Source organism: Microtus ochrogaster, linkage group LG5 (genome assembly GCF_000317375.1).
Source record: "Microtus ochrogaster isolate Prairie Vole_2 linkage group LG5, MicOch1.0, whole genome shotgun sequence".
Lineage (NCBI taxonomy): Eukaryota > Metazoa > Chordata > Mammalia > Rodentia > Cricetidae > Microtus > Microtus ochrogaster.
Window position 1 is genome coordinate 17,444,936 of NC_022031.1, and position 21,678 is coordinate 17,466,613.

The 21,678-nt window shown below is 40.9% G+C and overlaps 1 protein-coding gene across 1 annotated transcript in view; it reads left to right on the plus strand.

The window, feature by feature from the left end:
- The first annotated feature begins 6,168 nt into the window (after window positions 1-6,168).
- The window catches only part of Vcpip1 (valosin containing protein interacting protein 1), a 26,314-nt gene continuing 10,804 nt past the window's right edge, over window positions 6,169-21,678 (plus strand). Inside the window, exons 1-2 of the mRNA XM_005361890.3 lie at window positions 6,169-9,120; window positions 20,178-20,264. Coding sequence (XP_005361947.1) covers window positions 6,414-9,120; window positions 20,178-20,264 — 2,794 coding nt within the window. The 5' untranslated portion in view covers window positions 6,169-6,413. The remainder of the gene's footprint in view (window positions 9,121-20,177; window positions 20,265-21,678) is intronic.

Consider the following 21,678-nt stretch of genomic DNA (forward strand, 5'->3'; position numbering starts at 1 on the left):
CACACACACACACACAAAGTTATCTATCCTCTGGCTTCCCACATGTGCGCTGTGGTACGAACATGCCTATACCACACACACACACACACACACACACACACACACACACACGAACGCACGCACGTACACACGTACGCGCGCACGCACGCAAAACAAACCCACAACCCAACAATGAAAAGGGCCTGCAATGAGTTTGTCAGTGGCTTTATGCTCGCTGTGTCTTTTGCGGCCTCATTTCGCTTTCGTTTCTGGAGAGGTTTCGTTTATCCAGTTTTATTAGGGTGAGGGATCCAAAGGGAGGCCCCGTGGCCGGCAGCTTGTTCCATATTACACACCCCGTGAGTGATAAGGCCGGAATGCACCTTCTCTGTCTGAATCCGCGTCACTGATGATGAGGACAGCTGCATTTCAGACCAAAGCCCCTGGGGATGAGTCTTGCTGGACAGGAAAGGAGGTGAAAAGCCACCCTCTAGAAACGCTCCAAACCTCTCAAGCTTAGAGCAGAAACTTCAAAACCCCTGGGGAAGGTCTTCTCCATGAGTTAGTTACCTGTGGGATTCTGGGACCTGAAGGCCAGCATACCTGGTCTTTACAGTCTCTGAATCTTCCCGCAGAGGATGGCTAAAGGCCCTGTGACCAGTTTTGTGCTCCCCCAATGCAAATGAGACAAACTGATAGTTCAGGAATAATTTTAGTGTATCCAAAAGAAGACAGAAAATTCTGCAAAAACCAAAGCTGACATCTGAAGCAGTCGGGGTGACTGCCTGGGCACACATTTTCCTGCATCATAAGTACCATAAGGTGGATCAAGAGAGCATGTGACTTTATAGGCCTGCATCCAAGCACCTCTGTCCAGACTTTTTTTATTGTTAGCTTTTGGTACAGGGTCCAAACTATGTAGCCTAGTTTGGCCTTGAACTCAGGATCCTCCTGCTGCAGCCTCTCAGGTGCCAAAATTATAGTTACGTGCTACCATGCTCAGCTGTTTCCTGTCTGATTGGTATTTTGCTGTCTCCTGGCCAGGTTACCTTTAGTATTTGACCTGATCTAGAAATTAACCTAATGAGTCACTCCTCAGTATGTAACCTCCCTGGTTGTAGTTTCCTTGGCCATATAAAAGGGAAATAATAAACCAGGTGGTGGTGGCGCACACCTTTAATCCCAACACTCATGGAGGCAGAGGCAGGCAGATCTCTGTGAGTTCGAGGCCATCCTGGTCTGCAGAGCGAGTTCACAGGCAGAGATACATAGAGAAACCCTGTCTTGAGAAACAAAATAAAACAAAACAAAACAAAACAAAAGGAAATAATAAAAGTCTATCACCCCAGCAACACTGGGGACCCTGTCTTGAAAAACTAAACCAAATCAAACAAAAAATCAAAAACCTTAAATCAAACCAATTCAAACAAAGCAACAACATACACAAATACAAATAACAAACAAACAAACAAAGCCCTAACTCATGAAGATCGTGGCGATCGGTGGAGAAACCATGAAGGTCCGTGAGGCACAGTGAGTACTCACACGTGTTTTCCTTCTCCCCCTCTGCACACACATCTAACAACAACAACAACAACAACGGCCGCGTGAGGGTGGAGCCTCCCCACACCACAGACTCTGCTCTAGGCACACTGTCAGGACCTCACTAACGTGCACCGCAGCCCTCACAGAGAACACCTTCATTTTATAAGTGAGGATAACGAGACCCAGGCAGGACAAACGAGTTTGCCCAAGTTCAGTCGGGCACCAAATGACAGAGCCAGGGCTCACTCCAGACAGCTGGGCTCAGAACCAACCTTTCTAACCACCGCATGTGGCACCTGCTCTGCTGTCACTGCCAGCCAGCCCTCCACGCTTGCTCTGCACGTCCTTTGGTCTGTCTCCCGAATCAAGAAAACACCTGTGAAGGCAGAGTTACCTGGGGAAGGAACTGCCTATCACAGTCATCCTTATTTTTGTTTAATTCTTTGTTGTTCTTTGAGTAATATTCTAAAAATTTCAATATCGAACTGTTGAAATTAACACTCCAAGAGAATTTATTAAATCTACATTATATCCGTACAAACAGACATCTAGGATATTTGTTCAACCTCTATACCTTTGTGGCTATCACCTGCTAATACTTATAAACATAACCAATTTTTTCAGTAATGTCATTTTTTTTCAGTAATGTCATTTATGAATAACTTGCTGTAACTAAAATGATGTAACTAAAATACACATACATAAAGCAAAGAGAGAAACTGGTGAATGAGTCATAAATCATATGCTTTCAAGTATGAAGTTTTTTAAAAACCTACCAGTAGCAAAAATGTATTATAAATTGCTCTTCTGTGCCAAAGAGGATAAAGATGATTGCTCTTTTATTCTCAAGATGGAACTGCCAATTTAAGCATCCTTTCTATAAAACAATACAAAATATAAGCTTTTAAATTCTCTAGGAAACTTTACCCTAAAATTCTGCTTTCTTAAAGGTGTCTTTTGAAGAATTGAAAATGTAGAAAAAAAATAGATATAAATCACAGCAATTTTGATGGCAACAAATTCTTTGCACGGTGTTTACAAAAGAAAAACAAAACTAGGCTGGCAGTGGGGAACACTTTTAATCCCAGCACTCGGGAGGCAGAGGCAGGTGGATCTTTGTGAATTTGAGGTCAGCATGATCTACAGAGTGAGTTCCAGGACTGCCAAGGCTACACTGAGAAACCCTGTCTCTAAAAGCCAGGGGGAAAAAGCAACTATGGAAGAAAGAGTTTATTTTTTACTTAGTGTCTTGGGAGATAAAAATTCATTATAAGGCAGTGTGGCTGTATGTGGACAGAGTGGTAGGAGTGGGAAAACGGAGAGATCAGAGCAGAGGGAGAGAGAGAGAGACAGAGAGAGAGAGAGAGACAGAGACAGAGAGAGAGAGACAGAGAGAGAGAGACAGAGACAGAGAGAGAGAGACAGAGAGAGAGACAGAGAGAGAGACAGAGAGAGAGACAGAGAGAGACAGAGAGACAGAGAGAGAGAGACAGAGACAGAGAGAGAGAGACAGAGAGAGACAGAGAGAGAGAGAGCGCAAATTGGAAGTGTCATGAGGTAGCCCAAGCCTTCAAAGCTTTCCCCCAATGACGTACCTGCTCAGTAAGGCTGCACCACTAACTAGGGACCCAGTCAGTGTTCCACTACCCAAACCAATGGGGAGGGGCATTTCTCATTCAAACCCCCACACTCATTTAGTCTGACTTGACTACAGAATTTCCTTCAGCGCGATGCCCACTAACCTCCAGACGACTCATGGTGCACACCCTAAAAAAAATACTTGAGTAGGAAAATGTAGTTCTTTTCAAAAATTATAAATTTTTACTGATTAAATCAGTAAAATTAAAAATTTTACTGATTGAGCCTCCATTTGGAGCCTCTGACATAAGCTACTGAGACGTAGTGCTGATGTTGTAAATGAAGGCCAACACAGATTCTCTACTACCTTGCTGCTTGCCAAAATAATACATAATAAAATTGCAGATTGCCTTAGACTTAACTTCTGATATATCATCATTATGATATATTCACATATTGAAATAATATAAAAGGATTTACATCAGTAACCCACAGGGTTAAGTGTATTTATGCTTATACCTTTGCTTTTATCCATTAAAATATTTTTATGCAAGTATAGATACAAAAATGTGTGAAGCACATTTAGCTGTATGATTTTAGATAAAGACGAAAGAAGAACAAATTGTACCATTTAAAGGACAGTGTTCAGTATTCACTGAGCTGCCCTCCCAGTACTATTCTATGTCTCTGTTCATTCATATCTGTCCCTCCTACCTAACGTTTCTAATCCACATGCCCTACCTTGGAACGTACGAATCCAAACCCATCATGTCTGGACTGCGGCAGAAGTCACCCTGAAATGTGGCTTACGACAGACTGTGCTGTGGGCAAAGGCACTCAATGACAGGGCTGAGTTTCATCCCTGAGATCTCCATGGTGGAAGATGAGAGCAGACTCCAGAAGTTATTTTCTGACTCCCATGTATGTTGCACACATGCATGCATAAATAAATGTAATGGAAGTTATTCCAAAGCTGTATCTTTTCTGTTAAATTTGTAATGCTGAAAATTGAACCTGAGGCCCCACGAATGCTAGAAGCAAACTGTACAACTGAGTTGTGACCCCAGCCTTCTTTTTGCTTTTTGTTTTGAGACAGGTACATGTGCCTAGGCGGCTGGTCTGGAATTATTCATTCTCTAGCCCAGACAGACCCTTGAGTTTTCCATTCTCCTGTCTCTGCCTCATAGCTGCAATTACAGGCCTGTGCCCCAGGCACAGGTGAGGTTGTTGGTTTGTTGTTTTCTTTTGCTAAAACAGTCTCACTATGTAGTAACAGGCTGTCATTCTTGACCCTCTAGCCCAGACGGACCTCACCACCACCATGTGGGTGCTGGGATCACAGATGCAGCACATGGCTGAAGAGGAATCTTTCCTTCCCAAGACAGGCTCTCACTGTGTAGTCACAACTGACTTGGCATTCACAAAGACTGGTGTAGAGCTCCTGAGATCTGTCTGCCTCTGCCTCCCAAGTGCTAGGATTAATGGCATATGCTGTTTTGCCAAACTTGAAGTTGAATTATATGTATGTAACAGTAATTAATGAAAAAAGAAGCCATGATTTTTTTTACATTATTTTTAATTAAAATAATAATCAGAAAACTTCAAGAAAACAAGTGAGCAGAAATAAATGTAGAGAAAAAAGTTATCCTGAATAACAGAGAAAATAATTATATATTTATTTAACACCAAGAACAGTATCATACACACACACAAACATACACACACATACATACACACACACACACACATATATACATATATCATACAGTTTAAAAGATGCATCAATGGAGACCATGAATTTCAAAGAGAGCAAGGCTGGGCATATGTGAGGGTTTGGAAGGAGTAATGTAGTTATATTATAATCTAAAAAAAAAAAGAAATAATTTTTTTTTTTTGGATTTTCGAGACAGGGTTTCTCTGTGTAGCTTTGGTTCCTATCCTAGGACTAGCTCTTGTAGACCAGGCTGGTTTCGAACTCACAGAGATCCGCCTGCCTCTGCCTCCCGAGTGCTGGGATTAAAGGCGTGCGCCACCATCGCCCGGCCAAGAAATAATTTTTTAAAACCCTACATATTATGTGGGCTGGCGTTATATCTCAGTTGGTAGAGCCCTTGCCTATCATGCATGAAGTCCTAGGTTCAACCCTTAGCACTGCGTAACCTAGGTGTCTGGTGTGTACCTACACCTCAGCATTTAGAGTTCAAAGTCATCCTCCACTATGGAGTTTGGGTCTGCCTGGGCTATTGAGTCCCTGTCTCAAAAAATAAAAGTATATACTATATACGCACAGAAAACCTTAGCGCTGGTGATCTCTAACTGCTAAGAGACAACTTTACCTTTCTTTTAGACTTGTTTTCTAAACATTCCATGACAAGCCATTCCCTCAATACTTATAAAGAAGTCAAAAAGACAAATATAATAACAAGATGCTTTCTAAAAAAAAAAAAAAAAAAGGGTTTTACAAGTTGCGAACCAGTAATTCTCAAGCTGTGATTTTCCTATCACCAGCCAGGACTTTTTTCTAGGATTAAATCCTTTGATTCCACTTCCTAGCCTGGCAAATCACTGGGATTCCCAACCCCCCCCCCCCCCCCCTTACAACCTCTTTACTCCCCAACCCTCGTATCGGTCGTGAACGTCAGACCCTCTACCACACAATTCTTTTTTACTCCTGTTTTCACCAAGCAAACTCCTTTCTGCCCAAGGGGAAAGTGCGGCGGGACGCCACACACAGCATCCTAGGAAATGTGATCTGACTCTTACTCCTGGGCCAGAGGAAGAAAAAATAAACTACAAAAGAGACCCAGTAAAAAATACAACTACCGACAAGCCCCGCGAGTCATCCTTTTCCTTTCTGTCCCCGCCTTCCGATGCTTGCCTCTTCCTCCTCCCCTCGTGCGCACTGTCGCTTTGCATCATGGTACCTGAAGTTCGTTCTGGACGGAAGCGCCTGGCACTCCTTCGCGAGAGAGGAGCCGGAAGACTCTCGTTCCCAGAGGGCGGAGCGGAAGCGACGCCTGCGCAGTCTCAGTGAGGGCGTGTATGTCTGTGTCTGAGGGAGAGAGCGAGAGTGAGTGAGTGTGAGTGCGGGGTGGGGTGGTGGCCGTTACGTTCGGGGCAACGGCTGAGGCAGTGGAGAAGTGAGAAGAGAAACAACGTCCGGCGCTTCCGCCTTCGCCTAGGAGGAGGAGGAACTGGTAGGGAAGGGAAAGCCATTTGCCCTGGGCCTGGACTAGACCGCGTCGGGCCGGCGGAGGGCTGGCTATGTGCTTTTGAGGGTCGCTTGGGACGCCGAGCGAGAGCCGAGAGCGATGTCTCAGCCGCCGCCGCCGCCTCCGCTGCCGCCGCCGCCTCCTCCCCCCGAGGCTCCGCAGACTTCGTCGTCGCTGGCGGCGGCGGCTACTCCGGGGGGCCTTTCGAAACGAAGGGACCGGAGGATCCTTTCCGGGAGCTGCCCGGACCCCAAGTGCCAGGCGCGGCTCTTCTTCCCGGCCTCGGGCTCCGTCAGCATCGAGTGTACCGAGTGCGGGCAGCGGCACGAGCAGCACCAGCTGCTGGGAGTGGAGGAGGTGACCGACCCGGACGTGGTGCTGCACAATCTGCTGCGGAACGCACTGCTCGGGGTGACGGGGGCGCCCAAGAAGAACACGGAACTGGTAAAGGTGATGGGCCTGTCCAACTACCACTGCAAATTACTGTCGCCCATATTGGCACGCTATGGGATGGACAAACAAACAGGCCGGGCCAAGCTTCTCCGGGATATGAACCAGGGCGAACTGTTCGATTGCGCCTTACTGGGTGACCGTGCCTTCCTCATCGAGCCCGAGCACGTCAACACCGTAGGCTACGGCAAGGACCGCTCCGGGAGCCTCCTGTATCTACACGACACCCTCGAGGACATCAAACGGGCCAATAAAAGTCAGGAGTGCCTCATCCCCGTGCATGTGGATGGGGACGGACACTGCCTGGTGCACGCGGTGTCCCGGGCCCTCGTGGGCCGGGAGCTCTTCTGGCATGCTCTGAGGGAGAATCTCAAGCAGCACTTTCAGCAGCACCTGGCCCGCTATCAGGCCCTGTTTCATGACTTTATTGATGCGGCCGAGTGGGAGGACATCATCAACGAGTGTGACCCTCTGTTTGTGCCACCCGAAGGTGTCCCCTTAGGCCTGAGGAACATCCACATATTTGGCCTTGCTAACGTGTTACATCGCCCCATCATCCTCTTGGACTCGCTCAGTGGCATGAGAAGCTCTGGCGACTACTCGGCCACCTTTCTACCTGGGCTCATCCCGGCAGAGAAATGCACAGGCAGAGATGGTCATCTGAACAAGCCCATCTGCATCGCGTGGAGTAGCTCTGGTCGAAACCATTATATTCCCTTGGTAGGCATAAAAGGGGCGGCCTTGCCCAAACTGCCCATGAATTTGCTGCCTAAAGCATGGGGTGTGCCTCAGGATCTTATTAAGAAGTACATCAAACTTGAGGAGGATGGTGGTTGTGTTATCGGAGGAGACAGAAGTTTGCAGGATAAGTACTTACTTCGGCTGGTTGCTGCTATGGAAGAGGTCTTTATGGACAAGCATGGCATCCATCCTAGTTTGGTTGCTGATGTACATCAGTATTTCTACAGAAGGACTGGGGTGATAGGAGTTCAGCCTGAGGAAGTTACAGCAGCTGCTAAAAAAGCAGTGATGGATAATCGCCTTCACAAGTGTTTGCTCTGTGGTGCCCTTTCTGAACTTCATGTTCCTCCTGAGTGGTTGGCTCCAGGAGGGAAACTGTACAACCTGGCAAAAAGTACTCACGGACAGCTGAGGCCTGACAAAAATTACAGCTTTCCCTTAAACAATTTGATTTGTTCATATGACCCAGTGAAAGATGTTCTGATACCAGACTATGGATTGAGTAATCTAACAGCTTGTAATTGGTGCCATGGCTCATCTGTGCGAAGAGTCAGAGGAGATGGCTCTCTTGTGTATTTGGATGGAGACAGAACTAATTCCAGGTCTACTGGTGGCAAATGTGGTTGTGGATTCAAACACTTCTGGGAAGGTAAAGAGTATGATAACCTCCCAGAGGCTTTTCCCATCACTTTGGAGTGGGGAGGAAGAGTGGTCAGAGAAACCGTTTATTGGTTTCAGTACGAAAGTGATCCAGCTTTGAATAGTAATGTTTATGATGTTGCAATGAAGCTTGTTACCAAGCACTTTCCAGGTGAATTTGGAAGTGAGATCCTAGTTCAGAAAGTTGTCCACACCATATTGCATCAGACTGCAAAAAAAAATCCTGACGATTACACTCCTGTAAATATAGACGGTGCTCATGCTCAGAGAGTTGGAGATGTGCAAGGACAAGAATTGGAGTCTCAGTTACCAACTAAGATTATTCTTACTGGACAGAAAGCAAAAACTTTGCACAAGGAAGAGTTAAACATGAGTAAAACTGAAAGAACTATTCAACAGAACATCACAGAACAAGCTTCTGCAATGCAGAAACGGAAAACAGATAAATTAAAACAAGAACAAAAGGGGCAGCCCAGAACTGTTTCCCCAAGCACTGTTCGTGATGGCCCATCATCTGCACCTGCCACCCCCACCAAGGCTCCCTACTCACCTACAACTTCTAAGGAGAAGAAGATTCGAATAACAACCAATGATGGACGACAGTCCATGGTTACCCTTAAGTCTTCAACAACCTTTTTTGAACTTCAGGAAAGTATAGCCAGAGAGTTCAACATTCCTCCGTATTTACAGTGTATTCGATATGGCTTTCCCCCTAAAGAGTTACTGCCACCCCAGGCAGGCATGGAAAAGGAGCCAGTTCCCTTACAGCACGGTGACAGAATTACAATAGAGATCTTAAAAGGCAAAGAGGAAGGTGGTCAGCCGGCTGCAGCACACTCAGCCCACACTGTGAAACAAGAAGAGATTGCTGCTACTGGCAGACTGTCGTCCAAGGAACTTCAGGAGCAAGCTGACAAAGAAATGTATTCCTTGTGTCTTTTAGCAACGTTGATGGGTAAGAGCAATTGAGGTCTGGTGGTATATCATAGTTGTGAGTATAAAATACTGAGGTTTTCTTTTGTGGGGAGAAAAAACAGTGGTTACCATAAATACTTGATTCTATACTTTAGGAGAAAATTATTTTCTTTAATGTTTGGTATTATAAATATGATTATTGAGTGATTATTACAAAAGCATAACTATAAAATGAAAGTAGTTCCTCAACTGTCAGCAGATTATTTATTTAGATATATCAATATTTAAATAACATTTATTTCAAAAATTGTTTAAAAAAACAAATGTATCTAAAGACCTTTCTTTTTCTCCCAGTCTGAGCTCTTGGGCCTTTCTATTTTGATCCTTTTTCATTTATTTTTAATTTCATTTTCCTGCCTGTCATGTGATTTCAGGACTTCCTGTCTGATGAATTGCAGTTTCTGGTGTTTATAGTCCGCACTCCCACCCAATAGCCTATTGCCTCCATTTCCTTCGTCATGTTTTTCGTATGTGTACACAGGTTTTGTGTTTAATTTCATGGTTCAGTGACTGCCATAATTGCAGTGAATAGCTCATAAGAAATGAACAAAGATGGCAATGGGGTTAAAATTTCTTTTTAATAATTTAGCATAAATTAAAGGAAAATCTATTATCAACTAAATATATAATTTCATCCTTTAGATGACTTGGGATACTGCTTCATGGTACATGTCTTTTTTCATTATTGCTTAACCTTTGTCTTTTAAGTTGGTGTTAGCATGCTTTACACAAGTTTTGAAGTATGAAGTAAAATTTGAATTTTAGATGTTAGAAAGGCCTTAATTTTTGCTGAAACTAGAAGAACTCTAGATAGAAAGGTACTGGCTTTTGATTCTGTTTTCTCAGACTACTGAAAAGTATTGAGTTGGGCCTTGGCCTTCTATAATGAAGATTTGTTATTACTGGTTTATTAAGTTGGGAGCCTATTAGTTAATGGGAGATCTAAGAACTGTACAAATTTCCAAGTTGATATTGTTGATTTTAGTTTGGCAGGTGTAAAAACTGAAATGGAGAAAATGACCTAGGTATTTCCATATTTCTGAGACCCCGTGGTCTCTTAGAGACTGCGTGGAATGGAGGAGTGGCTGTATGTATGGAATCAGAAGACACATTTGACTCTTTTCCCTATTAATTACTAACTTAGTGATTTTGTGAAAATTATTAACTCCCCAACACTTCAGTTGCTTCTGTAGAAAATATTTCTTGTAGTTGGGTAAAATATTCTTAGAACTCTGAAAAAAAATAAATAGCATCTTTACAAAATGTATAAAATTAGGTATAAAATGTTATAAAATAGCATTTTAAAACTGACAATTTCTCAAGTTAAAAACAGGATAGTAATGTCTTTCTTTTTCTTTCTTTCTTTCGGTTTTTCGAGATAGGGTTTCTCTGTGTATAGTCTTGGCTGTCCTGGAACTCACTCTGTAGAGCAGTCTGACCTCGAACTCAGAGATTCACCTGCCTCTGCCTCCCGAGTACTGAAATTAAAGGTGTGCAGCACTACTGTCCGACTGGAAATATATTTTATATTGAAAGTTATTAAAAGCCGGGCGGTGGTGGCGCACGCCTTTAATCCCAGCACTCGGGAGGCAGAGGCAGGTGGATCTCTGTGAGTTCGAGACCAGCCTGGTCTACAAGAGCTAGTTCCAGGACAGGCTCCAAAGCCACAGAGAAACCCTGTCTCGAAAAAACCAAAAAAAAAGAAAGTTATTAAAAATACCAGTTTATAATTTCTTTTAAAAAATTGATTTACGCTTCCTGCAACCAATTTTCTTTGAACTAGTTTAGAGTGTAATGAGTTTCCCAAGATACCACCTTCTCTTCTAATCCTGTCCCTCTTCTAATATTTATGTTGGTGTCCACAATTCATCTAATTTTTTTTAGACTTTGTTTACTATGTATAGTTTTCTATCTACATGTATGCCTGCAGGCCAGAAGAGGGCGCCAGATTACAAATGGTTGTGAGCCATCGTGTGGGTACTGGGAATTGAACTCAGGACCTTTGGAAGAACAGTCAGTGTTCTTAACCACTGAGCCATCTCTCCAGCCCCTGCATCTGATTTTTTTTATATGTATGTATCTATTGCCAACACAGAATTTAAGTATAAAGGTATATTTTACTAATTTGAGAAAATTGTGCTTTAAGCACTAACACTAGCCTGGCATGGGGGTGCACACCTCAAATCCTAGCACTCCAAGTGTTTGGGAACTTAAGGCGTGAAGATCATGAGCTTGTCTTGAACCTTGACTGCATAGCAGCACTGTCTGCAATGATGACAACAGCAACAACTAAAGATCAGAACCCCAAACAAGCAAAGTACTATGACAGTGACAACCCCTGTCCAAATATTAGTCACCTCTCTCTGATTGTTTTAATTATGTAGAGAAGATAATGCTTTAAAAGTAATGTGTTTGTAAAAACATTAGTTTTGGAAGACCATACATAAAATACAGAATATTCAGCAACTTGATGTTTAGATTGGCGATGCTAGAAAACAACAGGAGTTATTTAGAAAATTGCAAAAACAAAAAATTGGAAAACTACAGAAATTAGCTGCCTTTATATTTGTTTAGAAAATAGCTTCTCAAGCTTTACAATACTTCTTTATTTATCTTGTCACTAATAGTTTTGAATATGTCCTCTAAGGTTTGAGAGACTTGTTTACTATTCTAATTTATTTTCATATTCTATTCATTTTCCTTATAGCACCTATTACAAACTTAATGATATTATTTGTCTGTTTATTTGTACCTCCCTACACTGGATTTTAAGTCTACAGAGAGAGTATAACCTGTTTTAATGAATGTTATCACTGACACATTGTATGATACCAAGCAGATGCTTGCTGAGTGAATGAACAGAGATTGCTAGCTCATCGAAATGAATGTATGCTGTGAGCCTGAGACTATGTCAGAGGTACAACGATGAATGAGATACAGTTCCTTCCTTCTATTAAGAAGGAAGGGTTTATTTGGGTTTATGGTTTCAGAGAGATAAGAGTTCCTTATCATCATAGCAGGGAAGCGTGGCAACCTGCAGGCGTGGTATCTGAAACAATAAGCTGAGATCTCACTCCTCCCCCTGCCCCCCACCCACCACCTTCGAGACTGGGTTTCTCTGTAATAGCCTTGGCTGTCCTGAAACTTGCTTCTGTTCACCAGGCTAGACTTGAACTCACAGAGATCTGCCTGCCTCTGCCTCCCAAGTGCTGGGATTAAAAGTGTGCACCACCACTGCTCCCTGGTTAAGATCATATCTTAAGGTGGCAGCAGGAAGCGGAGAGCTATTGGGAATGGCTGGAGGAGACATTAAATTCCAAGCCCTCGCCTAGTGAAGTACTTTCTCCAGCAAGACCACACTTTTAAACCTTAGAACAGTACCACCAACTGGAAACAATCAATTGCTAGAGACTGTGGGGACATTTCTTATTCATATCATCACAACTTGCCAGAAGGGTGTCTGCTGAGGGAATTGCCTGCATTTATAGTTTCATTAAAACATGACCAGCCTTATTTTCTATCAATATAAAAATGATAAACCCCAAAGATAACCAATATAGCATTTAAAAAAACTTTTATTTGAGATTATACACATATATACACATATATCTCTAAATATCTATCTATATAGAGATATTTGGAGATTCGTGAAATGTGCTGACTTTTAATAGCTAGGAACATGTGTTTTTCTTTTTTTTGAGGGTGGTTTTGTTTGTTTTTTAACTCATAGCTTCAGTTGGTTCCATTTTTCATGGTGGGGAGGATGTGATGAGGCGCAATTTATATCATGGAGGTCATGAGACAGAAAAACACTGTTCTGAGTTGTTATTTGTTTTTGTGGTGCTAGGATTGAACCTGGAACCTTACCTTTTTTTGTTTTTAAGATCAATATTCATTAAATAGATTTTGTATGTATATCAACAAAATAATACATAGTCTACTCAGTATGGGCATTCATGAAACTAGTCACAGTTGCTTTGAATCATATGATGGTAGTATAAAATACAACAGTATTTTTTCTGTAATATTTCACATATATTTTTAATCCATTTTATTCAGACCACTGGAGTTTATTGAACTTAGTTTTTAACAGACTGCCGTCTTCGTATAATGTTTAAATCAACCCAATTATGACTTTGTACAATATGTTACTACAATTCCTTGTAGACCAAGTATTTGTATTTTGTTTTATGGTAGCTATGGTGGATATGGTCTACCATAAGAAATGGCCGATTTCCTTTTTCTTAGTATCAAATTTTATTTTCTGATTATCATAGCTTTATCAGGAGGTAAAGATAGGGGCTAGGTGAAAAACAAGATTTGTCTGTAGTTTACTTAAAATGTGATTTTATGTCAGTTTATTGCCAGCTTTTGAGAAAATAGAGAAGTTTGTTGGGTTTTATGACACTGCTTTTCTTCCTGAAAGGACTGTGACTTTTTACTATATAGTTTTAAAATATAGGGCCTACTTGGATCAATCCACAGCACCCAAAAGCCCCATAACACTTTGTAATTTCTTTTTTATGTATTGGTGAATGTGGTACCGATAGTTGAATATAGGGCCTCATGTATGCTTAGGAAGCATGATATAAGCCCGTCCTAATACCTCAGGAGTTTCCAAAATCACATGAGAACTCAGATTTTTTTTTAAGGTGATATTAGATTGCTTTATTATTATCTCTCTTTATATTTTTCTTCAAATGCTGGGTAAAAGTTTGAAATCTAGATCATGCTTATTCTTATTGTTATTCCTTATGTGCCATTGGATGGTTCTTATTTATATGTGGTACATTTGTAGTAAGAATAGTCATAATATGATGTTGATGCATATAGATAGGTCTTTACATATACAATACAGGAGATGACTTATGTAATTATGCTTTGAAGATTTAAGTTAATCACTTTCTGTGACTTAGCCATTTGATATATTTTACTTTTATTTTCTTTCAAAGAATTCTGATATCTATAAAATAAGATGTGGTAGTTCTTAACATTGTACTTCCCAGAAAAAAAAAATACTAATTACATTCATACAGACTGCTGTGTGTGCACATTCTTGTACATGATTGGTTTGTGGTCCATGGATATGCATTATAAATGCATCCTTAACACTTAATGGTGACACTAAAAACTAGATTTACTTAAGGGACTGAGAATTAAGTAGAATCAGGGATATGTTTCTTAGAAATAGTTTTGACTGGACTGGCAAGATGGCTCAGTAGGTAAAGGCACTTGCTGCCAAGCCTGAAGACTTGAGTTTGATCCTGAGCAACCGATAAAAGGAGAGAACTGAATCCTGAAGATAGTTCTCTGTGGGATTTGAGGCTTGCCCTCCAAATAAATCCCGAGTGCTGGGATTAAAGGCGTGCGCCACCACCGCCCGGCCATTTATTTACTTTGTGCATGTGCTGCTGGGTACACTTGGGAAACAGGACAGCCTGTGCGAGTTGACTCTCTCCTCCCACGTGGGTCCCAGGGACCAAACTCAGGTTGCAGGCTTGTCAGCAAATGTAGTTATCTATTAAGCCATCCTGCCAATTCAAGTTCAGAGTTTTAAGTATTTGAGTCTTTAAAATATATTTCATATGGGAGGTGGGTAGGTGGGTAGGTAGAACATTTGTTGTCTATGAGTCTAGTGCTGTGGTGGGTGGAGCCCCAAGGATCATTTACACTCTAGCTTCAGTGACAGAACCTGTCTGAAGGGAACAAGGTGGAGAGTGGTAGAGCAGGACACTTGCTGTCCTCCTCCGACACTTGTGTGTCTGCACACATACACAACCCGGACATGCGTTCCGTGTGTGTGTGTGTGTGTGTGTGTGTGTACACACATTATAATTATACACACAATTTCATATAGATGTTAAGAGTTTTTAGTTTGTTTTCAAGTTGCAAAGTAGAAACTTCAAATTGACTTTTACTTAATGTATTTTAACTGATATAATAACAATGCATTTGTGTGGTAAGGTATGATAGTTCAGTACATCTGTTCACTGTGTAATGATCAAATCAGGGATATTGGCTTATTTATCACCTCAGGCACATAATTTCCTGGGTTGGAAGCATTAAAATGCTTGTCTGTTAGCTATTTTGAAATATACAGTTAGTTATTTTCAACCATAACTAACATACTGTGCTGTAGAATATTGGGTTATTCCTTTTAAAACCTGGCGTTGTAGTGCACACCTACAATTACTGCACACTTGAGGTGAGGTAGGAGTATTACTGTCAGTTTGAGGCCAGACTAGGCTATATTTCTAAGTTAAACTGGGTCAAAAAACCTTTTTTAAAAAGTTATTCTTCTTGTACTGCAATATTATAACACCTACTAGCTATTTTATCTGAATCTCCCCCTTCTCAACTTTTCTCCAAATTGTCGTCAGAAATATTTATAGTTAGAAAATTGGAACAATGACTTGATTTTCGAAAACATATTCATTTGTGCACCTGTGTCCCTGTGGAGGTCAGAGGACGATTTGTGGGAGTCAGCTCTCTCCTCCCATGTGGGTCCCAGGAACAAATGCAGGTTCTCGGACTTGGAAGTGTTCTAGCCACTTAACACTATTATGCCAGCCTATGACAGTCTTTTAAACTTTCATCTCAACTCTGTCTTAGTCTTAGAAAAATATATATTCTTGGGACTGGAGAGATGGTTATGGTTAAGAGCACTGGCTTCTCTTCCGGAGGTCCTAGTTCAGTTCCCAGCACCCAATCCCATGGTGGCTCACAGCCATCTGTAATGGCATCTGATGCCCTCCTCTGTCATGCAGGCATAGATGCAAATAGAGTACTAATATACATAAGTAAATAAATCTGAAGAAGAAAAGAAATGTATATTCTTTTTATTATTTATTTATTTTTAGAAACATATATTCTTAAAACAGATCTTTTTAACATAAATTTAAAAAATTAAAAATCACTTCTCAAATAGAAAAAAAAGCATTACAGTGAGAAGAAAATCATCCGGAATACTACTGCTATATGTGTCTTCTGTTTAAAGAGGAGAACTGAAGCCTGGAGGAGGGGCTCCAGAAGAAGACCGCAGAAAGAGGTGATTTATGGTGCTGCATGCACTCTGCCATCTTCACACGCCATACATCAACTAGGAATATTTTACTGTTGTACCATGAAAAAGAGCTAACTCTAAAGCTAGTTAGGAGACTATGACAGAAAAATGTGTTGATATAATGGAGACTTCACCATGAAACGCCTCTTAAGAGTGTGTCCTAATGAGATGGAGCCACTTTTTTTTTCACAGAGTTTGACTTATTAGAGTATTGGATATAGGTAGTGCTGCTGGTAGTTACCTTTTACAGATCCGCTGCTCCCAGAAGACGCTTATTCTACTTCAGTCCTACCCCCTCCCCGAGTTGTTTTTTGGCATTGTTCCCTTTTAAGGGAAAACCTCTTTTCCTTTTTTCTTATTGTTGTGTATTAGTGTTTTGCTTGCATATATGTCTGCACCATTTGTGTGCCTGGTACCCACAAAAGCCAGAAGAAGGTGTCAGGTCCCCTGGAACTAGAAACAGCTGATTGTAAGCTGCCAGTTAGGTGTTGAGAATCAAACCCATGTCCTGTAGAAGAGGAGCCAGTACTCTCTACTGCCGTGCCATCTCTCCAGCTGGAGGGCGGGGGAGAGAAAAACTTCATTTGTGATACCCATTCATTGTGTTTGTTCAACCAGTATTCAGAATGCAATTGTTCAGCCCTGTGCCAGGTCCTGGCAATAGAAAGTCTGATGCCACTGACCTTTCCCTGAGTCTGAAAAAGAAAGAGAAAAAGTAAACTAAATTAGCAAGCTATGACAGTGACCTTGATATGTTGACATCAGAGTATTACCCAATCACTCAGATTGTATAGAGAAGTGGCACTTACATAGAATTTTATGCTTTCTTGTGCTTATTTAATTTTGTCTTTGTGTGCACACATGCACATGCTCTGCAGCACATATGTGGAGGCCGGAGGACTGCTTGGGAGAACTGGTTCTCCTCCCTCCATGTGGGTGTCAGGCTTCAGTAAGTGTGCCTTTACAGATAAGCTGTTATTGTCAGGCTTCAGTAAGTGTGCCTTTACAGATAAGCTATTATTGAATTTTAAATCGCCTTTTAAGGAATATGTAACAATTATTGGCCTTTAGGAAACTGGAACAATTTGTGTTGCTTCATTAAAATCAAGGAAGAGGGAACTGAGTTGATGGTGAATGCCTATAATTCCAGCATTCAGGAGCTGGAAGAAGATAAAGGATGATTGGGAGTTCTAAGCTAGTCTCAGCTACATGGTGAGACCCTGTCTCAAAATAACAAAACAGTCAAGGTAAGGCATGATATGAGGTTGGTAGAGAAGGACCAGTTCTTACTGTAGTATAGAAAAGGAGGTCTTAGACTTTGACCTGTACTTTTTTTTTCTTTTTTAGACGTCGTCCTATAGCTCAACTGGCCTTGGGATTCCTTGCATATCTGAGGATTACCTTTGGACTAGCTTCTCTTCAGTGTGTGAGATTTAGCACTGCATGAACAAGGGAGTTGGGGAGGACAAGACTCAAGGGAAAACCAGTTGAGAAGGGGACAGTGGTCTAGGCAGGAGACAGACAATAGTGATATAGATGGAGATGATGCTGTGGAGAGCTGTATGAGGCTGTGGGGGAATTGTACAAATATCCTGGTCTCCAGTCCCCTTTCTTGATTCTTTTACCAATAAAGATAACTCATTGGAGGTACACTTATAGTAAAGGAAACAATTTGTCTGTTTTTTTTTAAGATTTATTTATTATGTATACAATGTTCCTCCTGCATGTACACCTCCATGCCAGAAGAGGGCACCAGATCTCATTACAAAGGGTTATGAGCCGTCATGTGGTTGCTGGGAATTGAACTCAGGACCTCTGGAAGAGCAGTCAGTGTGCTTAACCCTTGAGCCATCTCTCCAGCCCAATTTGTCTGTTTTCTATAGCCAGTTGATGCCATACCTATGCAGGACTGTGAATAGGGCCATCATGTTTGTCTTAACATGGTTTGAGTCTAATGGATGTTTAATTTTAAGGATATGTATAAACTTTGGATTGGTATGCAGGATTCAGCCACATATTAACTGTGTGATCTTGGGGTAGTCATGTAAGCATTGTTCTGAGCTCGTTTGCTTGTAAGTGAGGTAGAAAAAGCCTGGTTGTGATAGTAAAAGAAGCTGTGAAAGTGCATTCTCAGCTCAGAGAGAGGTGGATAATAGAGGCTTAGCTGGTGTTTAGACTTCGTTTAATTGAGGAGTGATGGCTGTATTTCTCTTACTGGGGAAAAATTAGTTCTGGGGAATGGAAAAAAACCTTACTCTTGATATATAAAATTATACACATATATACTACATAAACAGTATAGCATAGCATACATCTGTGCTATTCAAATGCCATGGGGAATGGGCTGATTAGGAAAATAATGTCTGAATAACCTTTATATGGAGATGATGAAAACAAATGCTTGGTCTACTTAAATAAGACATAGTCTGGAATATGAACTGCTAAGAAATGTAACATTTTTCTCAGTGTAGTATATAGGTGCTCACTGTGGCAACTGTTCGGATTCTTCCCCCCCAAACAAAACAAAACAAAGACCCCACAAGTAAATCAACCTCAAACTTTGCAACCCCATACTTGTTGACATTTTCCAAATAAATAATATCCTTGAGTAGTTTAGAAAACTGCGACCATTTAGGATAAGAATGACCATAATTAAGTGAAATATGATGAAGTTTGGTAAGCTTACTGGTGTAGCTTCTACTAGGAGTTATCAGTATTTTTGTGCTTGGGGGATTTGATATTTTAAATAAAAATTTTCTATATGTCTTCACTTAAGTAATTTTGGTAATAGTATTCTTAGTAAATAAAGTATTTGTGTAACTGAATGTTCAGGTTAACTGAAGGTTTAAATGACAAAACAAGGCTTTTAAAAGTTTATGTTTAAAACTGGTTTACTGAAAATAACTTTAACTGTTAGACAACTTCATTTCCTTCTTTATGGTGTGGGAAAGGATGATAGACATGTGATTAATTAGTATCATCAGTGAGTTCATTGCAAAACTAAGTTTCCGCAGTATAGTTTTCTAGTAGGAAAGACAAAAATTAACCCATTATTGCTATTGTTATTAAAGTGAACTAAGTTCCTTGATAATGATATCATGTGTTCCTTAACAGGTAGAAAATAAAGGTATAAAGAAGCAGCACATAGGCATAGCCATACTTCTATTCTTTGATACTTTCGAATGTGAAAATCTTTTTCCCCATGCCTCTCCCCTTTTTTTGTTAGGAATTGAACTCTGAGCCTTGGACATGCTGAGTATGTGCTTCACCACACAGAAGTTGTTCTATTTCTCTCTGTTTTTTATTTGAAACCTTGATGTATTTTGTGAAATAGTAATTTGTTTATGAATGCTTTATAGTTTTTTGAAGATTGTTAGGGGTATATTTAATATTTTTCCCTTAAATTTATGTTTTATAATTTAACATTAGAATAACAAAAGCAATTACTTTTGTTCAATCTGCCTACTTATTTTTTTTCTCTTGCCATTTCTTTTTCATTTTATTCATTTTTCACACACACACACACAATACACACACACACTGTACAATTTTATATTTTAGTTAAAAATGAGTATCTTTTTATAATCTTTTCTGTTCCTGCCCAGAGTTTACAGGCAAGTCTCCCTTGAGATACTCTGAGACTTCAGATATATTTTGTTTAATATTCTTAGTATTGGTGCAGTTTTAAAGATACTTTTGTTAGCTTTTTTGTTTAAAAATTGAAGAAACTTACTAAAAATTTCGATTGTTATCATGTCTTGAAAAGTGACCTGTGTCTAGGCTTTTCTGTGACAGCACTTGGCAATAGCTCCCACCATCACATCGTCCATTTGGTGTGCCATGGCATCATATCTGTGTTGTACTCATTCTGGATCTTGGCCTTGCAATCTCTGTTCAAGGCTAATCGGTGTTAATACAGTCTTGGGTGGCACTCTGTTGTCTGTACTTACACTTTGTCTGTTTTTGTCTTTCAGGAGAAGACGTATGGTCTTATGCAAAGGGTCTTCCTCACATGTTCCAGCAGGGTGGTGTATTCTACAATATTATGAAGAAAACTATGGGTATAGTTAAATTGTGATTTTATCTTTGGATAATGATTCTATTTAAAGTATATAAAATTAAGAATATTCAAATAGGAGCCCAGAGAGATGCCTCAGTGGGTAAAGGCATATGCTGCCAAGCCTGACAGCCTTAGTTCCAATCCCTGGGACCCACATGATGGGAGAAAAGAGCCAGCTCCACAGTTGTCCTCTGGGTTCCACACTGGTACCCTGGCATACGTGTGCACACAATACTAACACCTGGGTAGAGTATTAAAAACAGTGACAGTTGGGCATAGTACCACAGGTCTGTAGTCCAAGTTGGGTGCTGATAATTGGGAAACTGCTCGAGCCCAGGAATTCCCAGCCAGCTTGCACAACATTATGAGACACCAACTTTTTATTTTTAAAGATTTATTTTAAATTATATGTGTATACGTATGTGTGTGTGTGCATATGAGTGCAGCTCTCTCAGACACCAAAGGAAGGTGTTAGGATCCCCTTGAGCTGTAGTGACGGGCTTTATTACTATTGTGTATATGGTTTGTGAGCGTGCGTGCATGCGTGAAAGGGGGGGAGGGGGAGGGAGGGAGTACGTGAGTGTGGGTGTCACATGCCACAGCTTGTTTGTGGTCAGAGGATAACTTTCAGGAGTCACTTCTGTCTTTCCACGTTGGGCTCCAGGCATCATACTCAGGTGGTCAATCTTGTTTGGTAAGCACTTTTCATCTGCTGGGTCATCTTGCCAGCCCAGAGACAGGTTTATCGAGACATGTTATATACAGAGTAAAATTCACATTTCATGGGGATACAGGTACAAATTAAGTATTATAGACCCAGAATATGTGGAACCAGAAGCATTTAGGATTCGGGAGAACTTAGGATCACTTTACATATACACAATGAGCTATTTTGTTAATAGAGCTCAAGTAAAAATTTTATTTATGTGACATACCTGCCTTAAACACATTGTCTGAAGATTATTTTATATAATGTCCTTAAGTCATTTTGTGCTTTGAAGTCAGTTTCACAGTGTGGAATCTTATACTTGTTGCATTATTTTGTGCTGAAAAAAAATGCTGAAAGTGCATTTAGGTTTTGGCACACTGTGGATTTTGGATTGTTGGATTAGAAGTGCTTAGAACCCATGTATTCACTTTATACACTGTATATGGATTTTGAGAAACATGCAGTCATGTCTCCAGAGCTAGTTCCAGGACAGACCCCAAAGCTACATAGAGAAACCCTGTCTCGAAAAACAAAACGAAATACAAGAATATTTTCTGTCACTCCAGATTTTTAACCAACCCCCATTTTCTAGTCCCCACACACTGGCAACCAATGATTTGTTTTCTGAGTTTATTTACTTTCCCTTTTCATGGTGCTGCACTAGGGTGACTTTTTGTCTAACATAGGTGTTAGTGAACTCGCCGGA